This window comes from Octodon degus, unplaced genomic scaffold, assembly GCF_000260255.1.
Source record: "Octodon degus isolate 3935 unplaced genomic scaffold, OctDeg1.0 scaffold00023, whole genome shotgun sequence".
Lineage (NCBI taxonomy): Eukaryota > Metazoa > Chordata > Mammalia > Rodentia > Octodontidae > Octodon > Octodon degus.
This window is the reverse complement of record NW_004524599.1, coordinates 18615043-18635093: the sequence shown is the minus strand read 5'-3', so window position 1 is coordinate 18635093 and position 20051 is coordinate 18615043. Positions and strand designations below refer to the sequence as shown.

General features: G+C 54.7%; 1 protein-coding gene across 1 annotated transcript in view; it reads left to right on the top strand.

Moving 5' to 3' along the window:
* Window positions 1-19237, top strand: part of Dusp22 (dual specificity phosphatase 22) — a 42704-nt gene extending 23467 nt beyond the window's left edge. Inside the window, exons 5-8 of the mRNA XM_004628464.2 lie at window positions 7417-7466; window positions 16500-16574; window positions 17393-17564; window positions 18272-19237. Of these exons, the coding sequence (XP_004628521.1) occupies window positions 7417-7466; window positions 16500-16574; window positions 17393-17564; window positions 18272-18451 (477 nt within the window). The 3' untranslated portion in view covers window positions 18452-19237. The remainder of the gene's footprint in view (window positions 1-7416; window positions 7467-16499; window positions 16575-17392; window positions 17565-18271) is intronic.
* The last annotated feature ends 814 nt before the right edge of the window (window positions 19238-20051 follow it).

The window sequence follows — 20051 nt, the reverse complement described above, 5'->3', positions numbered from 1 at the left end:
TCATTGTTTTATTTTCTATTTTTGCAATGCTGAGGTCAGAACCCAAGGCCTCATTTGTGTTGGGCAGATAGGAGCTCTAGCACTGAGCAGCATCCCCAGCAAGGCGAGATGACCCTTGAGGCCCTGGGCAGAAACTATAGCCGCTGCCGCGGCAGCAGGAGGACCCATGGGAAGCCGCTGCTGGCCGTTCCTTCCGTGTCTGAGCAGAGTGGCTGGTACTTGTGATTGAAAGGTGGGAGGAGCAGAGAAGCAGAGCCCAGCTCTGCTGCAAGGCCTGCTTTAGAGACCTGTTAGGTGGAGCCGTTCAGGGGTCCTTCCAAGCTACACAGTACAGGAAGGAGGCAGAGCCTGGCCAAAGTGGGACAGGCACACTCGAGAGTCAGCCTGCACCACGGGCCACCTTGTAGGGACGCCTGGCCCAGCTCTTATAGGGAAGTCCGTGCCAGGTCTCTAAAGGCCAGCAAACTAACCCCCACACCTGCCTAAAGCCCTGAAGAAAAGACCTCTCATGGCAGCAAAGTAGTGACATTTCCCAGTGTTTTGTTCTGTATTTTTGCTCTATTGTTCCTTTAAATTGAGGTTTCCTGCCTTTTCTAATGAAAACCACTCGTGCTGCTTCTACTTCAGCCAGATGGCTTTGACAGGCCATCCTGAGGTCCTGCAGCCCTGCCCGTGTCCCTAGCCTCCTGGTATCCATAGTGCTGTCCTCCCGTGCCTCCCCGAGGGGTCTCTGACCAAGGCGGCCTGGGCCTTCCTCCTGTGCCCTGGAGGACGCAGCTGCCAAAATAAAAATAGCTCCTCAGCTCCCTGCGCAGGAGCACCTCCTGCTGCCCTCACATGGATGGATGCAGGCGGTGGCCCTGGGCAAGGAGGTGCCATGCGGTCTCCAGTGCGCACTGGCAGGCACTGAGGCAGCCTGAGCTGTGGTGGTGAGGAATGGGACTGCCCGCTCCTCTCACCCCTCCTCGGCCCAGCCAGCTCTTGGGTCCTGAGTTCCCAGAGTCCGGGTCTGGGACACCTTTGCTGGTCAGCAGCCGGTGCCCTGCCTTTGGAGGCCTGGTCAGCCCTGATGGCAGTGCCAAAGTCCAGGTCAGGGTTGCCTCAGGAGGGGAGTGCTGTCCCGAAAAATCTCCTGACACTGGTGGGGGCGCCACTTGCACGTGCATGAGCAGACCTGAGAACTCCTTGGTTGGCACCTGCCCGAGAGGCACAGATGCTGCAGTTCCCTGGAAAGGAAGTCTGGCCCGGCCAGTGCATGCGCAAGGACACAGCTGGTGCTCCCAAGTCTTCGCTCAGCCTCAGTCAGCTGCTTATGGTGCTGTGCTTGTTAGGAGCCAGGCACACAGCCAGTCTTGGGGGGAGGAGATGTGCCATCCGCACTCAGCAAGCACCACATGTGTGTAAGGCACACCAGGTGGACAGCTGCGTTGTGCAGTCTAGCAGTGCACCTGCCTGCACACACACCTTCCTTCACTGGCGACCTTGTGCTGATGACCAAGGGGAGGGAGGGGCTGGAGATTGGCAGGTGGACAGGCACCCCGGGCCCTGGCATTCTAGGAGCTTAGGGTCCAGGGCTGGCCTTCCACGGCGCTGCTGGCCTATGTGCTGGACTTGGGTATTCAGAACAGAGCAGCATTGGGGCCATCCAGAGAGGCTGATGGTGACGCTGAGGAGGATGTACCTCGAGGACCCAGGGAGAAGAGCATCCAGGGAGAGGAACCACAGGACCCCGGGGTGCAGGGCAGGGGGTGCAGGCTCTGGTGAGACAAAGGAACAGCTGGGCCCTCTGGAGACAGCTGGGGCTGGGTGGGACCTGTGTGGAGGTGGGGTGCGGATGTGGACCGGATAGAGGGAAAGGACCAGAAGATGAGTCTCCCATAGAGCCATGTGTTATCAGAGTGATGTGCCCCTGGTGACATCTGTGGTGTGAAGGAGCCCGCTCATTCATTCGAGTGCTTGGGAGAGGTGCTCCAGTGTTACCCACGTGAAGCAGTGCTGCAGGAAACCTCGCTTTGCAGCTGCAGCCCGGGTCCGGCTCTCTGAGTCACGGCTGTGTGGGTCAGCTGGTCCCACGCTGAGCAGAACACTGCCTCAGCTCTCCTGGGGGGCGACCTCCGGGCTGCCTTCCCAGCACCTGCCCACATGGGCTAGGGAAGCTGGTGTGCTGCTGAGCCTGCTTCAGCCTTCGCAGAAATATCCGGAACAGAAATAAGCTTGCGTGTCCTCACCTGTTGGCCTGAAGAGTCAAATGCGTGTCGACTTCTGACTCACCTGAAAGAAACCAGCAGGTGCGGGAGGCTTCGCATTTGCATCCCGTCTCACAAAATCAAACACAAAGCTAAATCTTGTCTCTGCACTCTGAGCTCCCGCCCCTCCCCAGCCAGGCAAGGGCCGCAGAGTTCTTGGAAGTTGTTATTTGTGGCAGTGTTGCCTAAATTTAGCAGGCGAGAAGCATCAGGGCAGATGGGGCCTGAAGAAAACGCCTCTCTGCTTTAGCATCTCGACTTACAGTGTGCTAGTGCGGTGTACCCAGGCCAGGCAGCTGTCTTCAGGGGCGATTTTCTACTCAAACTTCTTTATTTTCTGTTTATGATATCAGTAAAAGATGTGGCCAAGAATCTCATGCCCAGACCTCATCTTCGCGTATGTTTTGTGCTGGCTTCCACCCTCCATTCCTAAGCCTAAAAAAGTTTTTCTGAGTGAAATCCTCTGAGGAATATAGAGTTGGCTTCTTTTTCTCTTTAACATGGCATATTTTCTACAAATCTTAGGGGTGTAAATTCCTAAAGACAGCTATGAATCCAGTGCAAGGGCCGGCAGCAGGTCTGCCTTTTGCGCCCACACACAGGGAAGCCGCTGCTCCCTGTGTCCTGCAGACCTTTCAGAAGGGTCACCTGCCCACCGGGGACAGCAGCGCCCGGAGCACACACTCCGAGCAGTGCTGCAGCAGCCACTGGCTCCTGGCCCTGGACTTGCACACTCCCAGACTGGTTTGAGAGCCCACACCTTCAGGGCTGTGCACCGCGCAGATGAGGTCAGGCTGTCGGCGACAGGAAGGAGAAGAGTGGTTGTCGGGGTCTGATTAGGTGAGCCAGGTCCAGGTTGAAATTTGGTCCTCAGTTTTACTTTTCCTTTTCACGGGAGTTCTTCAGGATTGTGATGCAGTAGCTCTTGATGGCCATGAGCTTGCTCCTGTCCCTACTTAATAGATGTTTTGAATCAGTAGGAATGAAGAGCTCAGTGTGTGTATGTGTTGTAAGGTCAGCTCAGCATTACCCCGTATCTCTTAAACTGGTGACAAAAGCCAACATCTCCTTAAGAAGATATCTTGCCAGGGGGTGGGAGGGCTGAAACAAACCTGTAGCTTGGAATGTGAGGTTGTTTTGTACCAGGCTGCAGAGTGTGAGAAGGTGCCCCTGTTCCCCGCCCACCCTGCACTAGCTGACCGGTGCTTCTCACACCCTCCTGGGCACTGCTCACCTCAACCCCACGCTTCTCCTCTGAGAACAGCCTGCTTTGCCCCCCATGCAGCTCTGCAGTGCTTGTGGCTGTCCCCTGCTGTGGTCCACTCCGCAGGACATCCTTGTCCTCCGCCTCCATGCGCCATGCGTGGGGCCGTGAACCTCAGGACACAGTTCCGAGGCCTGGCTGCCCTGATGAGCTTGCAGGCAGGAGGATGGCCTGGAAGGAGCTTCCTTTTGCAAAGCAGCCTGTCAGTTGAGTTCTTCCTGGGACTTGTATTTGTGATGTCTGAGAAAGAAGAAGACAACAGTGAAATTTAGAAATTACACTTGAAACAAGCGAGAGCCCTGCTTTCCAAGTTTGTGTTTGTGTATCGTTTTAAGTGTAATCTTTAGTTTCAGGCCCAAAGAAAGACTAAAACCTTACTTTTGGTGGTTACTTGTTGAAACAGAAAACAGAAATGTTAGAACTGTAGAGAACAGGGGCTCGGACAGTTGTGACCTTTGGTTCACACTGAGCCTCTGGAATGCTTCCTCAACTCTCCTTAGCCCTGTTCTGTTGTTCTTAGCCTGAGCACTAGGCTGTGCATGGTGGTGCATGCTAGTAATCCGGCACTCAGGAGGCTGAGGCAGGAGGACTGCTCAGAGTTCGAGATCTGCATGGGCCACAAAGTGAGCACAAGGCCAGCCCAAGCTGCGCAGTGAGACCCTGTCTCAAAAACACAAAAAACAAAAAAACCCTGAGCACTAAGCCGTGAGCCGAAAGCTTTCGATGAGGACCCTCCCTGACTCTCTCTCCCTTCCTTCCCTTATGTTTGTTCCTAGGTTTCACCAGGTAGCTTCCTTCCAGTTGGCGTCATGAATGCCTGGTCAGTCGCCCCAGCAGAGGCAGGCACCTTTGCTTCACTCTCCTCTCCTCTCCCTGTGCTGCCCCCTCCCCTCGTCGCTGTCCCTGTCCAGGCGCGTGCAGACCTCTGCAGGAGCCACATGTTCCCCAGGGATTTGCTGCTTTGTCTCCATCCCTCCAGGGAGCCGTTCTGGAGCACAGAGGCGCCCTTTCTGCTTGCTGAGCTCCGACCTGCATTTCAGTGCAGTAGGAACCGAGCTCTGCAGGTGAAGAGCAATCACGGGACCCTGAGAGGCTCCGCAGGCTGAGAGCCGCAGGATGAGAGCCGCCGGCTTCCGCGATGCTGCTTTCCTGAAGCATCGTGGGCAGTGCTACTATCCTACATATGTAGTGAGATTTCTACTTCATGAGAGAAAGTAACCAGCTTTATTTTTCTGCTCTTTCAGAATACTAGAGGTGATGGGAGGGTGTGAATACCATACAACCAGTGCTGCCCCACAGGGAACTGCTGCTGTTTTATTACTGATGAGCTTTTTGGGTGGTTCTAGAATTTTCTAAGTTCCTCCTTTTCTGTCTCTAAGCTGGCTCTGCTTTCTGTACTGTAGCTGACCATGTCCTACCCCTTCTCTCTGCCTGTGTCTCAAGATCTCACCAGAGAGTAGACCTCTGTGGAGGTTTTCTACGAGGAGACATCGCCTCCGTGTCTCGTTAGAAGCTTTGGTACAGTTGCACTCCTTAGCACCAGGTTAATTTTAAGTCCACCCAGCTGTCTGGAGGCCCTGGGGTCTGCGTGCTGCTTTCTGAATTAGTAACTAACTGCCGTGAGCCATGTGTGTGGGGGGGCATCTGAAGCCTTTTTAAAGTAGCTCCAGTTCTGTCAGCGGTGGCCTCAAAGAGATGGGTGCTTTGTTAATGACTAAGCCAAAATAAATAGGTGTTCTTGGGTGGCAGGCAGCTGAACGCTTTCGGCCGTTTTGACTCCTTCCATGGCTGTATTTGCATGCCTCTTGAGGTGATGGCAAGGGGCTGTGAGCCTTTCCCCCGGAGTGGACAGTACCGAGGCCATTGTTGCTGAGCATGTCCTTGCATGGTGACACCTAAGCCTCCACTGTGCGGCTCCCAGCACCAGGATGGGCCAGGACACTGGGCTGGATTTGGATCCTACCACAGGCCAACCAGCAGCATCTGAACCAGGCGGGAGTTCTCCCCTGCCTCTTGGGCGCACTCATACGGGGCTTGCTTGGAGCTGCTGGGACTGCCGGGAGCAGTGTGGAGGGAAGGATGCTTGCAGGTCTTCCTGGCTGGGCCCTTGGAAGTGTGGTCAGAGGGAGCTTGGAGGAAGTGTGTGGGAGGAAGGAATTTCACAAGCATCTGGACCAGATCCAACGGCAACTCTCACTTAAAAAAGTTGGTTGAGTCATTTCAATGGCAGCTGTCGGAAATGAACATCAGCGCGAGTATCTGAACCAGCCAGTGCATCTGGCCTCGATGGACCAGAGCGAAATGACTGCTGTCTTTCTTTACGGTACATTTCCTGTCCAGTTGTCCTGCCTGTGAGTCACAGCACTCTGCTTCTCTGGGTCCGGAGCAACTTTAGAACCCCTGGCTGTTGTCCCACCAGCACAGAGACAGCAGGAGGTGGGTGGGAGACAGAAGGTGAATGGAGGGCAGAGCCGGGGAAACAGCAGCTGTGCAGGGGCAGCGTGGCCTGGCGTTGCTTGCTGGCCTCTCCTAAGTGTGAAAGGAGGGCGGCGGGTGCTATCTCTGGGTTCCCGCTCTGAGCAGGGTTCAACCAGAAGGGGTTTATTAGAAACTGGTTGAAAGCAGATGGTTTTCCCAGAAGCCACGGAGACTCACACAGAGCTGAAGCTGCAAGAACCGTCCGTCTCCTGACAGCAGCCCAGGAGCGGGCAGCCATGAGGCGCAGGCTGCCACCCTCGCTTTCGTCAGACCCGATCGCATTCAGAGGTTTCCTGAATAAGTGTGCAGACCAGGGGAGGCCGCTCCCTTGTGTGTCTCACCCGGACAGCCAGCAGACTGGGCAGGGCCTTGTGCGGGGCGTGGGCCCTCGTGTGGGAGCGGCTGTCAGGTGGATGAGATGCTCCGTCTCGGCGCCCGGAGTCCTCGTGGCAGCGAGCGGCAAGGGGCTGACAGAGTTTTCAGACAATTCTAGAAGGCCGGTTGTTTTATGACTTTATTTTTTGAGGGATGTGTTTGTGTTTATCATTCTACATATCTGCTCTTTATGTTCTGTTTCACTCATTATTTTTCTAGTTTCTCGTGTTTCTCTCCTATTGTCTGTGACTCTGTGACAAGATTTTATGGGATTAGGCAATTCAAGAGGAAGAATTTTAAAATGATCTGTTTAATTCCTTATAAAACCATATCCTATTGCAAATATTATTGAAATGTTTATATTTTTTGTTTTCTCTGATGTTGAAGACCTTTTGATCTTTAGTGTCAGTCTCTCTGATAGAAAACCAAACCAGGCTTTAAAATCTCAAGGCTTTTTTTACAGAGGCCCAGGAAAAGTTCATTTTTGTTCAGATCCAGACATTCTTTGTAAGGCGTGTAGGTTTGTTGTACAGACTTGTACTGCTGTGAAGAGCAAGCACAGCGCAGCGGGCCATCTGCAGAGCACAAAGCACCCAGCGGCACAGGCGCTATGTGTACGGAGCGTGAGCCTACAGCGGTGACGGGGCAGCGCAGACACGGGTCATTTCTTAAGGTGTTCACAGTGCTTTCCTTTTTGGATATTCAGGGTTCCAAGTGAAATGAATCAGAAATTGTAGTATGCGTAAAAGCACCTGAGATGGTAGCTTGGAAGTTTGTTGACGCCTGCGGAGAAGCGCTCGCCGTCTCTCCATGCTGGGCCTCTGGGCTGCGTCCGGACCTCCCAGCTGTGCATCGCAGCACGTGAGCTGGCGCAGACAAGAACCAGGAACTTTAAAGAGTTTTTCCTCAGTTTCCTGGCAACAAAGGATGAATGAAAAACTTCTCCTTTTTATTTCTTTTTAGTTATGACCCAAGCAAATAGTTCCTTTAAATGCATTTCTTGACTAAGGATCATCTTTTTGCTTTTATTTATGTGTTTTTATCATCCTACAGGGAGTTAAATACCTGTGCATCCCAGCTGCGGACTCACCGTCGCAAAACCTGTAAGTTGTTTTTTGGTCTTATGTCCAAATATTGCAATGAATGAAGGGTTAAAGCTGAGTGAGGAGAGGGTGTGAGAGCCCGGGCCCTGACAGCCCTGTGCAGCTGTGGCCCAGGCGCAGGGACACCTGTGCCCAGAGAGGGGTGAGCTGCGGGCTGGTCCTTTTCCTGTCCTCCCTCTGTAGCCGTGACAGATGGGAGGTCCAGAGCAAGGCTCTGCTTTCCACAAGGGCCGCCGGAAACCAGACCTCCAGGCGCTCGTCTTTGCTGTTGGGCTCACCCTCGTCTGAGGACCCTGCTGTGTTCTGCGCAGACAGCGCATCTCGTGGGCAGCGGCTGCTCTTCACGCACCCGTGGCCATGTGTGGCAGGTGGCCCCTAAGTGTACGCCTGCCCCCAAGCTGGTCTGAGTGGAGCAATTCAAGCTTTCTGGTTTTAGAAAATTCAGCCCTTGCTTCCACACAGCTGAGTAAATATCTGAAGACTCTACCTGTAGAGAGAAGTTCAGTTGCAGCCCTTTCCTGGCAATCTTATCAAGAGTGATGGGAGGGCCGACCAGATAGCTCAGCAGATTAAAGTGCCTGCTTAGGCACATACAGGGACCGGGCTCAATCCCCAGTGTGTTGTGTGGGCCCCGCCCCCCAGGGCATGCTGAGACAGTGATTGAGACTGGGCATGGTGGCATGCACCTATAATCCCAGGGCTTGGGAGGCTGAGGACAAGAGGATCACTATGAGTCCAATCTACGTAGTGAGACCCTATAGACCCTGTAGACCCTGTACTAAACACAGTAAAAAAAAAAAAAGTGATGGGGTTGGGCTTGGGCCCGGTAGCAGTCACCTGTCCCAGAGTGACTCAGAAAGGCTGGTATGGAATGAGTTGCAGTTTTCCTGAACCGCGGGCCTGACCCTCACTGACAGAAGGCTGGATGCAGACGGAAAGTGCTTGGCCCGCTGTGCCCAGCCCAGCCCAGGGGGTGTTGTGCTGTGTGTCTGGGGTCAGAATCAAGGCTGGCCCTGAATCACAGGGTAATTAGACACTCTGGCAGGCCGGGGAGCTGGACTCCCTCAGCTTGCCAGGAATTCCTCCTTCGGAGCTCTGGCATGATGCATACCAACTGTACGTACCCGGAGTGCAGGTCGCACACTTGGGTCTCCTGTCCCAAGGAATCAGCTGCTCCAGAAGTTGTTGGATTCTGGAACATGAGCCAGCCTTGAGGTCTCACTACTGGGAAAGCCAAGCAGTCGTGAACTATGCTGCCATTCTGTGAGCTCCCTGTGAAGACGGAAATAAGGCCAGAGTTGGCTGCATCGGCATGGGGAAATGTGAGGCAGCAGAGTTAGAGCAGGAGAACGTGGGCAGGGGCAGACGAGGCAAGCAGGTCCTACCTGGGGCTGTGCTTCCACACTGACCCTTGGTGGGTGCCGCACGATGAGGAGGACCTTCCGGGTGGAGGATGACGAGGAAGGACTTCACCGGGAAGGCACAGGAGGCGCAGGGCTGCAGGAGGGGCAGCCGTAGAGAACTTCCCTGGTTACTGCTCGTGTCAAGAAACAGAAGTGGTTGGAAGGACATGGTTTATACGGAAGGAAGTGAGCCGCTGCTTTTCTCTGAAGCCCAGAGCAATCTTCTGCCCATGTTTTGATGGCTATTTTTAGGATGGTTGCTTTGTTCTGATTTCCAGTCAAGATGGCACGTTGCTGCTGAGCGTGTCAGCACCCAGTGGGCAGTTTGCTTCTGTAGGAAGATCACACTGTAGCCCGTGCTGGGCAGACGGCACTTGTCCTGGCGCTGCTCCTGATGTGCTCTGCTGGGCCCCGAATGCTGGCTTTCATGTCCATGACAGTTATCTAAGGGGTGAGCCATTCTGTCCGGCAGACGAGTGTGTGTTGGACTGAGGTGTCACGAAGTCTCTAACAGAAACCAGTGCCATCTGCTTGGGCAAGTTATTTTAACCATCTGTTATGTTACCTGAAAAAAGGCTGCCTGCAGGATTTGGGGAGGCAGGGTCAGCACATGTACGTGAACTCACTCTCCATGATGTTAGGAGCTTTGGAAAATATGAGCCCATTTCTACTCAGAGGGCATCGACCTGTCCCGAGAACACAGGCAGCACCCCTTGTCACTTGGAAGGCGTGCGAGGGCAGGGGAGCCAGAGCTTGTCACGCTGCTTTTGTGAGCTGTAGGCTCTTGTGGGCCAGTGAAAATCTTCTGGCAAAACTAGCCCAGTCACCAGGGCCAGAGGACTCCCCACGAAGTTGGATCAGCACAGTCCTCGTCTGGATGTGCAGAGGGCTAGTGAAGCTTCGCGTGTCCTTGTGACCTTCTCGCGTCCAGCGGGACCTCGGGCTTGTTAGGCTCAGGCAGCAAGGGCCGTAGCCGACTGTGGGCTGATGTGCGCGGAGTGTGCTCACGCTGCTCTCCAGTGTAGCCTACACCAGTAAAACTTCTGGAAGCGGAAACAAGCACATGACTTAGCCCTGGGCCAGAGGTGGACCCACTGCAGCAGGGAGTCCTGCTCAGATCACTGGGGTTCTCCTGGGAAACTTCCGGTGTCAGTGCTGTGATAACAACAAGGTTTATGCAGAGAGGGATTCTGGCCCACAAATGGCCATGACTCTAAATATTTCTGGCCATATAGAAGTTATGTGGAGATGGCAGAGCGGAGTGTGCAGCTCTGAGGGTGCTTTGGATCAGTAAGAGACAGCCTGGCACTTCCCCTGCTGTAAGGGTTCCGGCAGGAAGCACAGCATGCTTGGGAGTGGCGAATGTTTTAGTGGTTTTCCTGTTGTTCTGACAGAATTCTGAGGCTCCTTATTTATCCAGGAGGAAGGTATGTTTGGGGTCATAGTTCTGCAGTCTGAAGCCCGATTAGACCACACATCCAAAGTGGCCGTCGTGCTGCTTCCGAACATGACAGAGGGGAAAGGCCGGGGAGCTCGTGCTGAAGGCAGAAGACAGCCGCTCCAGGCAGCTGGCCCTCCGGGAGACGGCGTGCACTCGTGAGGGCGCCACCCCGTGACAAGGCCCTGCCCCAGGCCCACCTCCCACACTGCAGTGTGGAGGAATTAGGGCTCCAGCACGGGAGTTTTGGAGGACACCCTCAGGCTCCAGGAGCCAGCTTGGGCGCCAGTGGAGGGACGAGCCTGAGGCTGGCAGGCAGAATGCCTGGCACTGTGTGCCTGACGCATTGGAGGCTTCCTGTATTCATTACTCACCGAACATTACTGCTCACACGGACCTTCACTTTCTGTGTCATTAACGTGCCTATCACAAACCATGTTCTCCACACTCTGCCCAGTACCAGGCAGCAAGGGCCGGGTCACCCCGGTCCTCGCGAAGCTTGCTCTGGGCAGCCCAGCTGATTAGAAATAACTTGCAGTCTGGCCACACTGGACGCCTGGTGCCTAAGAATTCCTCCCTGTGGGAACTAACTACTTTCTAGAAATTAGTGTTTCTCACTATTTTAAATTTAGGTTCCCATTTTTCAAATGATTTCCACCTTTGAGTATTATTCAGCAGTCTGTATCCTGCATCTGGCCAGTTCTACCTGGTAGGAGGCATCCCTCGGCCGTCAGCTGCTGAGACACCAGAGCAGTCGGCTTGCGCGCTGACCCTGGCCCCCAACGGTCTCCCCTTCTCACCTTCCAGGACCTTCAGGTGCAGACAACAGGGTTGAGATAACATTTCGGCTCAATTCCCCAACCACAGCCCTGCCCAGCTGTGAAATTGTAAAGTTCAAGTTCTCAGCATCTGTGAACCCCACAAGCTTCGTGGTGGTGTCGCTAGGAGAACCCTAGGCTGTGCATCCAGGGTGTGTGCCCCTTGTGGCCGGGGTCGAGGGGCCGGCGAGTCAAGTTGTTAGAAATAGTCATTTTCTGTTTTCTTTTGCTTTCTTTCTGGGTTTCCCTAAACAACTCATTTTCATCTCACTTCTCTCATCTACAAATGCCTGCTCACCAAGGCTGTAGTATTAAATAAGTGAAAGTATTTTTTATGAGCACTAAGCACTTCCAAAAATACAGTTATATTTCATGTCTCAAGTAGGAAGTGTTAGTTTCTTTGAAAGTGAGTGGTTGGGTACACACTAACTTGCATTCGCTCCTTCTTACTTTGGCGTGTATGAAGCTGGTGTTTGGTATTAGACGCCACTAAGCCAGCTCCTATCTCTGGGTTTCTTCTGTCAGCGGAGGAGCTGGCCTTCGCCAGGCTGGGAGCCGCAGCTTTGCATCATAGTGCTTTATGACACTCAGTGGTTGAGAGCCAAGCGGGTCTCTCAGTTTCTTGAGGTTTTTGTGGAAAGGAGAAGCATTAGCAATACAGAAAGCTTGTATTTAAAACACAAAGACTTCCTGACCAGTCGGTCCTCCCAGCTCTGTCTTGTGTTCTTGTTTTAACGGGGCCATTTACACTTGCCACCCACCCCCCACATGCACACACACCTTTGTTTTTCTGTCTACCTTTTCCTTGGCTTTAGTTACCAAAGAGCAGTCCTGTAGGAGCGGAGCTCGTGGCCATGAGTGCTGTGGCCCTGCCTCCAGGTGGCTCCTCGGCTCTGCGGGAGGAGATGAGCGCTCGGAGAAGAAGGTGCAACCGCGTTTTCTACCCTTTGCTTCTTCCCCTCCAGCATTGTCTTTTATTCTTAGACTGTGTTCATGTTGTTTTGCTGTTGAAATGTTTTCTCTTTTGTAGTGATGCTATAATAGATGATAGAGAGGTGTTTTGATTAAGTTTGTGTTTGTGTTGTTCACTTGCTTTTAAAATAATTTTATTTAGAGCCAGGGAGATAGCTCAGTAGCCATATGTGCCTGCCTGGCAAGCACGAGGTCCTGAGGTCAAGGGCCTTGAGTCCTTGGTACTCAAGAAAATAATAACAATAATTTTATTTGGCCAACTGAGAACTGTGGTGTATGTTCCCCTTAGTGTCTTTGGGGCGGTAGTGTTAGGATTAGACCCAGGGCCTTGATGTGCCCCGCACGTGCTCTGCCATTGCGTCATGCCCCCCACTCCCCATGTTTTCAAGACAGAGCATGACACAGACAAGCCAGGCACTGGCTGGTACAGATGTGAGGCGGCCCCATGTGTCTGACGCCTTACCTGTCGGTAGTGTGGAGGATCTTCCCCAGCAGAGCTACAGTAGGGCTTTGCCCGCATAGCCCCAGAGGAAAGGCAGACATGGCAGGGTGTGGGGTCCAGACCAGCTCTGCCTCGGACGGTGGTGGCTTGCACCTGAGACTTCCAAAGCCTGCACTCCAGCAACACACCTAGCCCATTTGTTCCTAAAACACTTCCTTCTAAGAACCAAGCTAAGGATGCTTACTGTTCCAGAGTTTTTCTCCTTTTGCTTCCATTTATCCTCCCCACTGCACACGCACATGCGCATGAGAGTGCACACGTACACTCACATACACGAGGCTGCTCGGTTGCGGAGAAAGCAGTGTCCTGCATCCTCCTCCACCAGCACTGGCTCTGAGGTGCGGCCACCCCCGCTTCCAGGTGGCCAGGGCCCTGGCTTCCCCCTACGCAGAGGACCAGAGTGGAACAGGATAGTCTCAGAGACCGCAGTGAGACTCTGGGCCTCCAGGTACCACAATCTTGAGCAAGAGATTTGGAGCACGAGCTCTGTGCGGTGCGGCTGACCATGTCTCCACCATCATTTCTTGGACCCTCAGAAGGCCAGGAGGCTCTCACCAATGTTTGGGGCTGTGGTCATTGGGGGAGGGGCAGTGGACACCGCAGAGCCCATAAGAAGACACCTCTCGTGGCTGCTCTCTGCCCCTGGGGTGTAACGCACAGGTGCCATGTGAGTTAAAGGCACCCTGGGCCGTGCGTCCTGTGGCGGGCTCTGCTCCACAGGCAGAGCTTGCAGTGTGTGTGGCATGGAAGCAAAGGTTAGCTGCTGGCCCCCAGAGCGAGAACAGGGAACTGGTGTCCATTGAAACAGCTTGTGGTGGCCAGGGCTCTCGACTTGTGCTTCTGCTTCAAACCAGAATTGAGCAATAGAAGAATGCAGGCTGTGGGTATTTCCCACTGTGGAGGAGGGCACCTAATGACCAGAGCTTGGGCCTATGTCACTGGCTTCCCTGGAAAGAACCCACACACACTCAGCACACAGCTCTCCACCAAAGCAGTGCCGAGCTCGCCAGCCCCGCGTTTTTCTTGGAAAAGACATTTCTAGGAATGGCTTCCTGGCTTGGCCTGGTGCCTGATGCCTGCTGGTGTCTGTGAGTCAGGCTTCAGGCAGAGTTCGGCGCAGCCCTCAGCTCCTGGGCTGGGCCTACCAGGGGCCCTGTCACAGTGCTTGCCCCAAGGCTCTGCAACGCTTGCTCTGGACACACCAGTGGACAGGAGCCTTGTCCGGTGGATTGTTCTGGACTTGGCTTTTGTTAGAGGAAAGCACTGGCAGGGCCAGGGGAGGGACATGGCCAATGATCCCTGGGCTCCCGCACAGAGCCACACTGGGCCCAGAACAGGTGTGGCCTGCGCCACTGAGCACACGCCCCTTGTCCTGCAGTGTGGCAAGGCGAACTCCTACACCTGGCTTCACGCCCACAGAGTAGGAAGCTCAGCCCAGTGTGGCCTGCGATGTGCAGGTGTACAAAGCATATCTGGAGGTGGCTCCTGCTCCAGAGCGCAGGAAAGGACTCAGGGGTGGGCCACCCTGCCTCCACGACGACTGTGTGGCTGTGGGCTGAGGGGCTCTAGCCTCGCTCGTTCTCCTGTGAGGTCGGCACTCTTCTCCAGGTCTGCCTTTGCCTCTGCTGCCATGCTGTTCCTTACCTGGCTCTCGCCGACTAGGGAGGGACCACGGGAGCTGCTGTGGCCAGGAGAGCGGCCATCCCTATCACCCACCAGTGCGGAGGACCTGAAATCTGGACAGAATGTCCTAGCCCTTCTCCTTCCAGCCCACCTATAGAACACTGCTCGAGACCCCAGCAGAGCAGGCAGCTGCAGACTCCCTGTAAGCTGCTGGTCTCACGGGGTGCGTGGGGCCGTGAGTGGAGGACCTGCCCAGCAGCAGCTCCCTAGGCCTCTTCCTAGCATAGCAGCAGGCCTGTGCATCCTGGAGCCTCTGCACCCTCTGCCTTTCCTCCCAGGGTTGTCACTGCTGCTATGACAACTGCTACATTCCTGAGCTTGGTGTTTGCAGCTCCCTGGCAAGATCTACAGAGTTGGATCTTTGTGCTCCCATCAGGAGCAGGAGAAGTCCTCAGACAGCCCCCACCCAGGCCTCCTCTGCTTCTAGCTGGTCACAGTGGGAGGAAGATGGCATGTTCCCAGGACCCTAGCACTCTGCTGCTCCGCACAAAACAAGTGCCACTGTGACTGAGTCCAGCCGCTGTTTCAGTGCTACAGGCTGAGGAGACTTCACTGCCAGGGCAGGTGGCAACTCTGTCAATGCCCAGCCAGCCCTTCTGCCTGCAGCCACAGATGCCTGCCGGGTGCCTTACCCAGGCCAGGCTCTCCCTTGTCAAGTCTCCCCAGGACATGCACTTCCCTGTCTGGCTGATGAGGGCCACTAAAGTCTCCGTCTAAGGCTTCAGATTGTAAGGTGATGCAGCGAGTACGCTGTCCAGCCTGCAGCACCCAGGCTCGCGTGTGCACTCTCTGCACTTCTGTACACCCCTTCGTAAGTTTATATCTAGCAGCGTGTGTCCCAAGTGAATCTGATCTTGCACTGCTGTGTTCCTCAGCGACCGCAGATGAGAACGTGGAGGCTTTGGCTTGGTCAGGTCAGCCTTTCCATCTTGCACACTTGCAGGTTTTGACAAAACAGAAGTGTTGGGTTCATGTGTACTCATGCGCATTTAAGTTTTTGTTACTTCCAGCCTGCACTGAAGTACTGAACTACTCCGGGCAGGCTGCTGGGTTTCTGCTGCAGTCCGCAGCTGGTGACATTGCCAGGCCACACATGCGCTTCCCTTCTTGTTCACTCATGCGCTGTTGTTCTGCTGTTGGGAACTGTATCCTGCTCCATACAGATTGTCCAGAGCTTTTAAGAGCCCCCGACAAGTGGCCGGCCAAGCCGAAAGGAAGCATTATTTGGCTCATGGGCAGCTCTTGCTGTGTGCTGTCCCAGACACCAGCTGAAGGTAGAACAGACCGCAAGGGCAGGGACGTCGCCCCTGGAGGCCCCACAGTGAGCCCACCGTCAGCCCAGAACACTGGGTGTGTGGCACCAGACACGCATGCTGGCATGAAGTCAATGCTGTGGGGTTTGAGTCCTGCCCGCCCTCTCTAGGTGACCTGACTCTCACCTTGTCCTCGAACAGCTACTCAGCAAGAAGCATGTGTACCTGCAAACAAGACAACAGGCAGGCACTCCTGGACGTTGGGCTGAATGAGTGACCAGAAAGGGGGGCAGAGAAAGGGGCAGAAGGAACACAGAGCTTCCGTTGTCATTATGGCCCCTGAGAGGCCCAGCACCCTGGAGCATGTCACTAGCCCTCCCTGTGGGCAGCATCCCTGCCAGATCGCTCAGGCACACACCCTGTCCCCCCTGACATGGCAGAGCAGGGCTTTGGAGCTGAAATTCCCACTTCCCTGCAGCAGATGAGACACCCAACATTCAGGGAGACCACCAAGATCCAGGTCTTAGGTTGTCAGAGTGAATCGGCTCAGGACCCAGAGCCCATGGGACATGGGCGCCTTCCTGCCCAGCCCATCATCTCCTGCTCCCTGCACCATGCTGCTGGCCTGGGCATCCCAGCTGCCTCAGCGTCTGGGCTTGTGGGTCAGACCACACGTGGCAAGCTCGGTGCACACCCTCCCCCCCCCCAGTCAGAGGCTGCTTGTGTTCCAGGGATGCCTTACAGAGATCCCAAGAGCCTCCAGCAGCTCTCCTGACCTCAGTGTGTAGCCCTGGCTCCAGCAGCTGAGGAGGCTTTGGAGCTGTGGCCTCAGACCTTTCAAGAAACCTCAGGCAGATGCTGAATAACAGAGACCTCTCCCTCCCCCATCCTGCCCTCCCCCATCCTTCCCCCATCCTGCCCTCCCCCATCTCTCCCCCCTACCGCCTCCCCCCTTTATGCCTAGGACAAGACACTTCAAAGAAAGCATCAAGTTCATCCACGAGTGCCGCCTGCAGGGCGAGGGCTGTCTCGTGCACTGGTACGTATGTCTCTTGCCTAATGCGAGCTCAGCGTGTCCTGTTCACCTGGCTTCTAGTCGGTGTTTTTCCCCACGTGGTTGATTTCACCTCCTGAGAGTTTTATCCGCTTCTCACTCACATACTCCACTTTCCCCCTACTGAGTGCTGGTCATCACTTGCTTTTGTCAAAAGAGAGCCCCAACTACCTTGGCTTTTGCTTATGCTTTTGTGGGTTTTTTTTTCATTCATTGTTAGGATTTCTACTGAGATAGTCAGGGCTACTGGACACTTCATATGTGTGGTTTTTACATTTAAAATTGGTCCTGTACTCGGCCTGCTGGAGATACCTGACTGTTACTGCTGAGAGCATGCAACATTGCCGCTGTGCCATTTGAGGCAGTTGTGTGTAAAAGAACACAAAAGCACAGTTTGTCAAGGGCTCCTGGATTCATGGGCTTTTAAAATTGTAGATTTAGTCTTTGATTGCAATGACTAAGAAAACCAGACCTTTAAAAGCATGAGTGTTTTAAATCAGTGCAGGTTGTAAATGGATTTGTTGCAAGGAGCTTGGAAGCCTCAGGTCCCCTTGCTTAGTTTTATCCAAGGAAATGTAAGAGGTCTAAGTAAGGCTCAGCAACAAAGCTGAATGATCTGGAGCCCTGTGCTGCAGAAAATCCCTAGAAAATGAGGCTGAGCCACCGAGACAGGTGTGGGCACAGGGAGGCCAGACTCTCCCCTGGTGGCCACCCAACAGCACGCTGCCAGTGTCCATGAGCAGGAGCGCTCTACCAGGAGTCCTGCGGTTCACTCACCCCTGCATGTGTGTCTCCACCTGCAGCCTGGCTGGGGTCTCTAGGAGCGTCACGCTGGTGATCGCGTACATCATGACCGTCACGGACTTTGGCTGGGAGGATGCCCTGCACACTGTGCGTGCGGGCAGGTCCTGTGCCAACCCCAACCTGGGCTTCCAGAGGCAGCTGCAGGAGTTTGAGAAGCACGAGGTCCACCAGGTGAGCCATCCTGGGGTGGGGGTGGGGTACGGGGGGCTTTCCAGACCAAATGCGGCAGCTGCCCGCAAGCACCCTGAACCGAAGCAGCCCAGAGGACACCAGGTCCCCTGGTGCCCACAGAAATCCCCAGTCCCACGTCTGTCACTTTTAATGTGCTAGGTCTCCCAGCACCTCCTGTGTCTCCCTTTGGGTGGAGTGCTGTTTCCTCAGTTTTGGAGGCTGTTTTGTTTTGGGTTCTTTTGTTTTTTGTTTCCACTTTAACTCATTTTAATCTCTAAGCTTTTAAAGAAATCATCAACGAGGTAACAGCATGTTGCTTTCCAATGCTGGCCTCCTAAGCCAAAGTTTAGGTTTTTCTTTCAGCTGAAGCAGGTTCTTCCTCTTCCTGAGAGTGCTCCTGTGTCGCAGAGCTTCTCTCCTTCTTTCCCCCACGAGTCCTCCTCTCACCCTAGCTGCCACCCTCAGGGATAGCAGGAGGTCACTCACTTCTTGTCCCTTGCGTCTGTCATGGAACCCTTAGCTGCAGACAGTAATGGCCCCGGGCCCACCAGATCGATGCGTTGGTTTGACTTACTATCATCCTCAGGCTGGGAGGGGCTGTTCTCTGGCTTTGCACCAGCTGGCCACCCACCTGCCCAGGTCTATACCATTAAATTGAACGCAAGTGTTTATTGGTGACATTTTGGATTTGTTCCCACTTCCTCCAGTACCGGCAATGGCTGAGGGAAGAATATGGTGAGAACACTTTACGGGACGCAGAGGAAGCCAAAAGCATTCTGGGTAAATATAAAGAGCAAGGGCGCGTGGACATGCAGCCGGGCGCTAGGCGGTGGAGCAGCTTCTCAGCCCTGCCTCCTCTGACCTACAACTATTCCTCGGAGACCTAACACAGAAGGACTGTTCTTCTGGCCACCGCTTGTGTTCCACGCCCGCCTGCCATGGGGTGGTTTGCTGGTGTGCTGGTTGCAGGGTTGCCCTGGGACGTCACCCAGCCCTGCTCACCTGCGCCCTGACCTCGTCTGCCCGAGCTCCTGGGCTGCCACACACTGCGGTGCCGGTGCACACGTGTGAGCCGCGGTGGGTGCTTGCGCATGCACGGCGTGGAGCCGTGTGTGCAGCGTTGTGAGGCTGCTGGCTCGTGAGTGCACAGGCATGTGCATCGTGAGAGCCAAGAGTCCTCAGCCCTTGATGCCCAGGTCGGTGTGGCCACCCGTCCCTCCCCTGTTGCCACGTGGAAGGCTCTTGCCCCCGACCTTGGCCTGGGAGCAGACAACGACAGGGACTGAGAGGGGGCGGAGCCACCCCCAAGGAGTGGGGGCTGGCCTTGGGGCGGGAAAGCGCATGCTGCTCCCCTCAGGGCCCATCAGCCTGTCCTGTTCCTGAGGTCTGCTTGGTGTCTGGCTGCACTCGAGGTTCTCCAGCCGAGGTTTCCTGGTCAGAGGGCCCTCCTGCCTCCTCTACCTGCTGCGCACAGTCCCAGCCTCTCTCCCGCCACCTTTCTCCCTGTGCAGGGGCCCCTTGAGGTTTGCATGCGCCTGCAGGCATTGGGAAGAAAGAGCACTCACTGGGCCCTGTGGCCGTTCCTTGGCCTGGGCTTGTGCTAGACTCCCTGTTGTAAACCATGGATTTGCTCTTTCGTCTCAGCTACCTCATTAAAGGTCTCTGAAAAGGTGTCTTTGGCTGTTCTGGTCCTCTCTGCCTCAGAATTAAAAATGGCTGGTCCTGTTTGCTGTGGCCACCAAAGGCAAGGTGTTGGATCCTCGGCTGTGTATCACTCTAGACTGGCTTCCCACGATGTTTCTGGGGGCCGCGATTCTATGTTGAGACTGGAGGGCTCCTGTGCGCGCCGCGAGGGCTGCGGGGGCCTGCGTGTGTGCCGGCTCGGTGCTTTATCCCAGCTGGCGTTGCTAAGCACCCAGGGCCACACAAATGGAGATGCACTCCTCCTCTCGAAAGGATGTCGCCGTCCAGTTTCTCCAAATCCCACTGCGGAAAGTGCTCTGGGTGCGAGGGGCGGTCTCTGTGAAGCCGGGGGCGGGGCCGTGCGCCTGTACTGCAGGACAGAGCTGTGGGCGCAGTTCGCTCCCCGTCAGCTAAAATGACTGCCTTTAAATTACACTCTTTTTTCTTAAGCCAGAAGAGATGTAGACATACAGATAGAGAGCCACAGACGTAGCTCAGCGTGCTCGCCTCGCGGGTACCAGGCCCCAGGTATAATTGCCAGTACAAAAAAAAAAAGAGAAAAAGAAAAAGAGGACATAAGAGTGAGTGCTGAAGCATGCACACATTTATGAATGACTCTGTATTCCTGTAGGCTTGGGACTGTTTTAATATTTGTTGCCAGCAGTGTCCTTTCTCCACAGCCACTCCAGGAATTCTGAAGCACTGGGCCTTTCTCCGGAGACTCTAACACACCTGAAGTTTATGAAATATTGCAGTGTTTGCTGGCACTGCCAACAAGCAAAGCAGCCTCGAGTTTATTTTTAA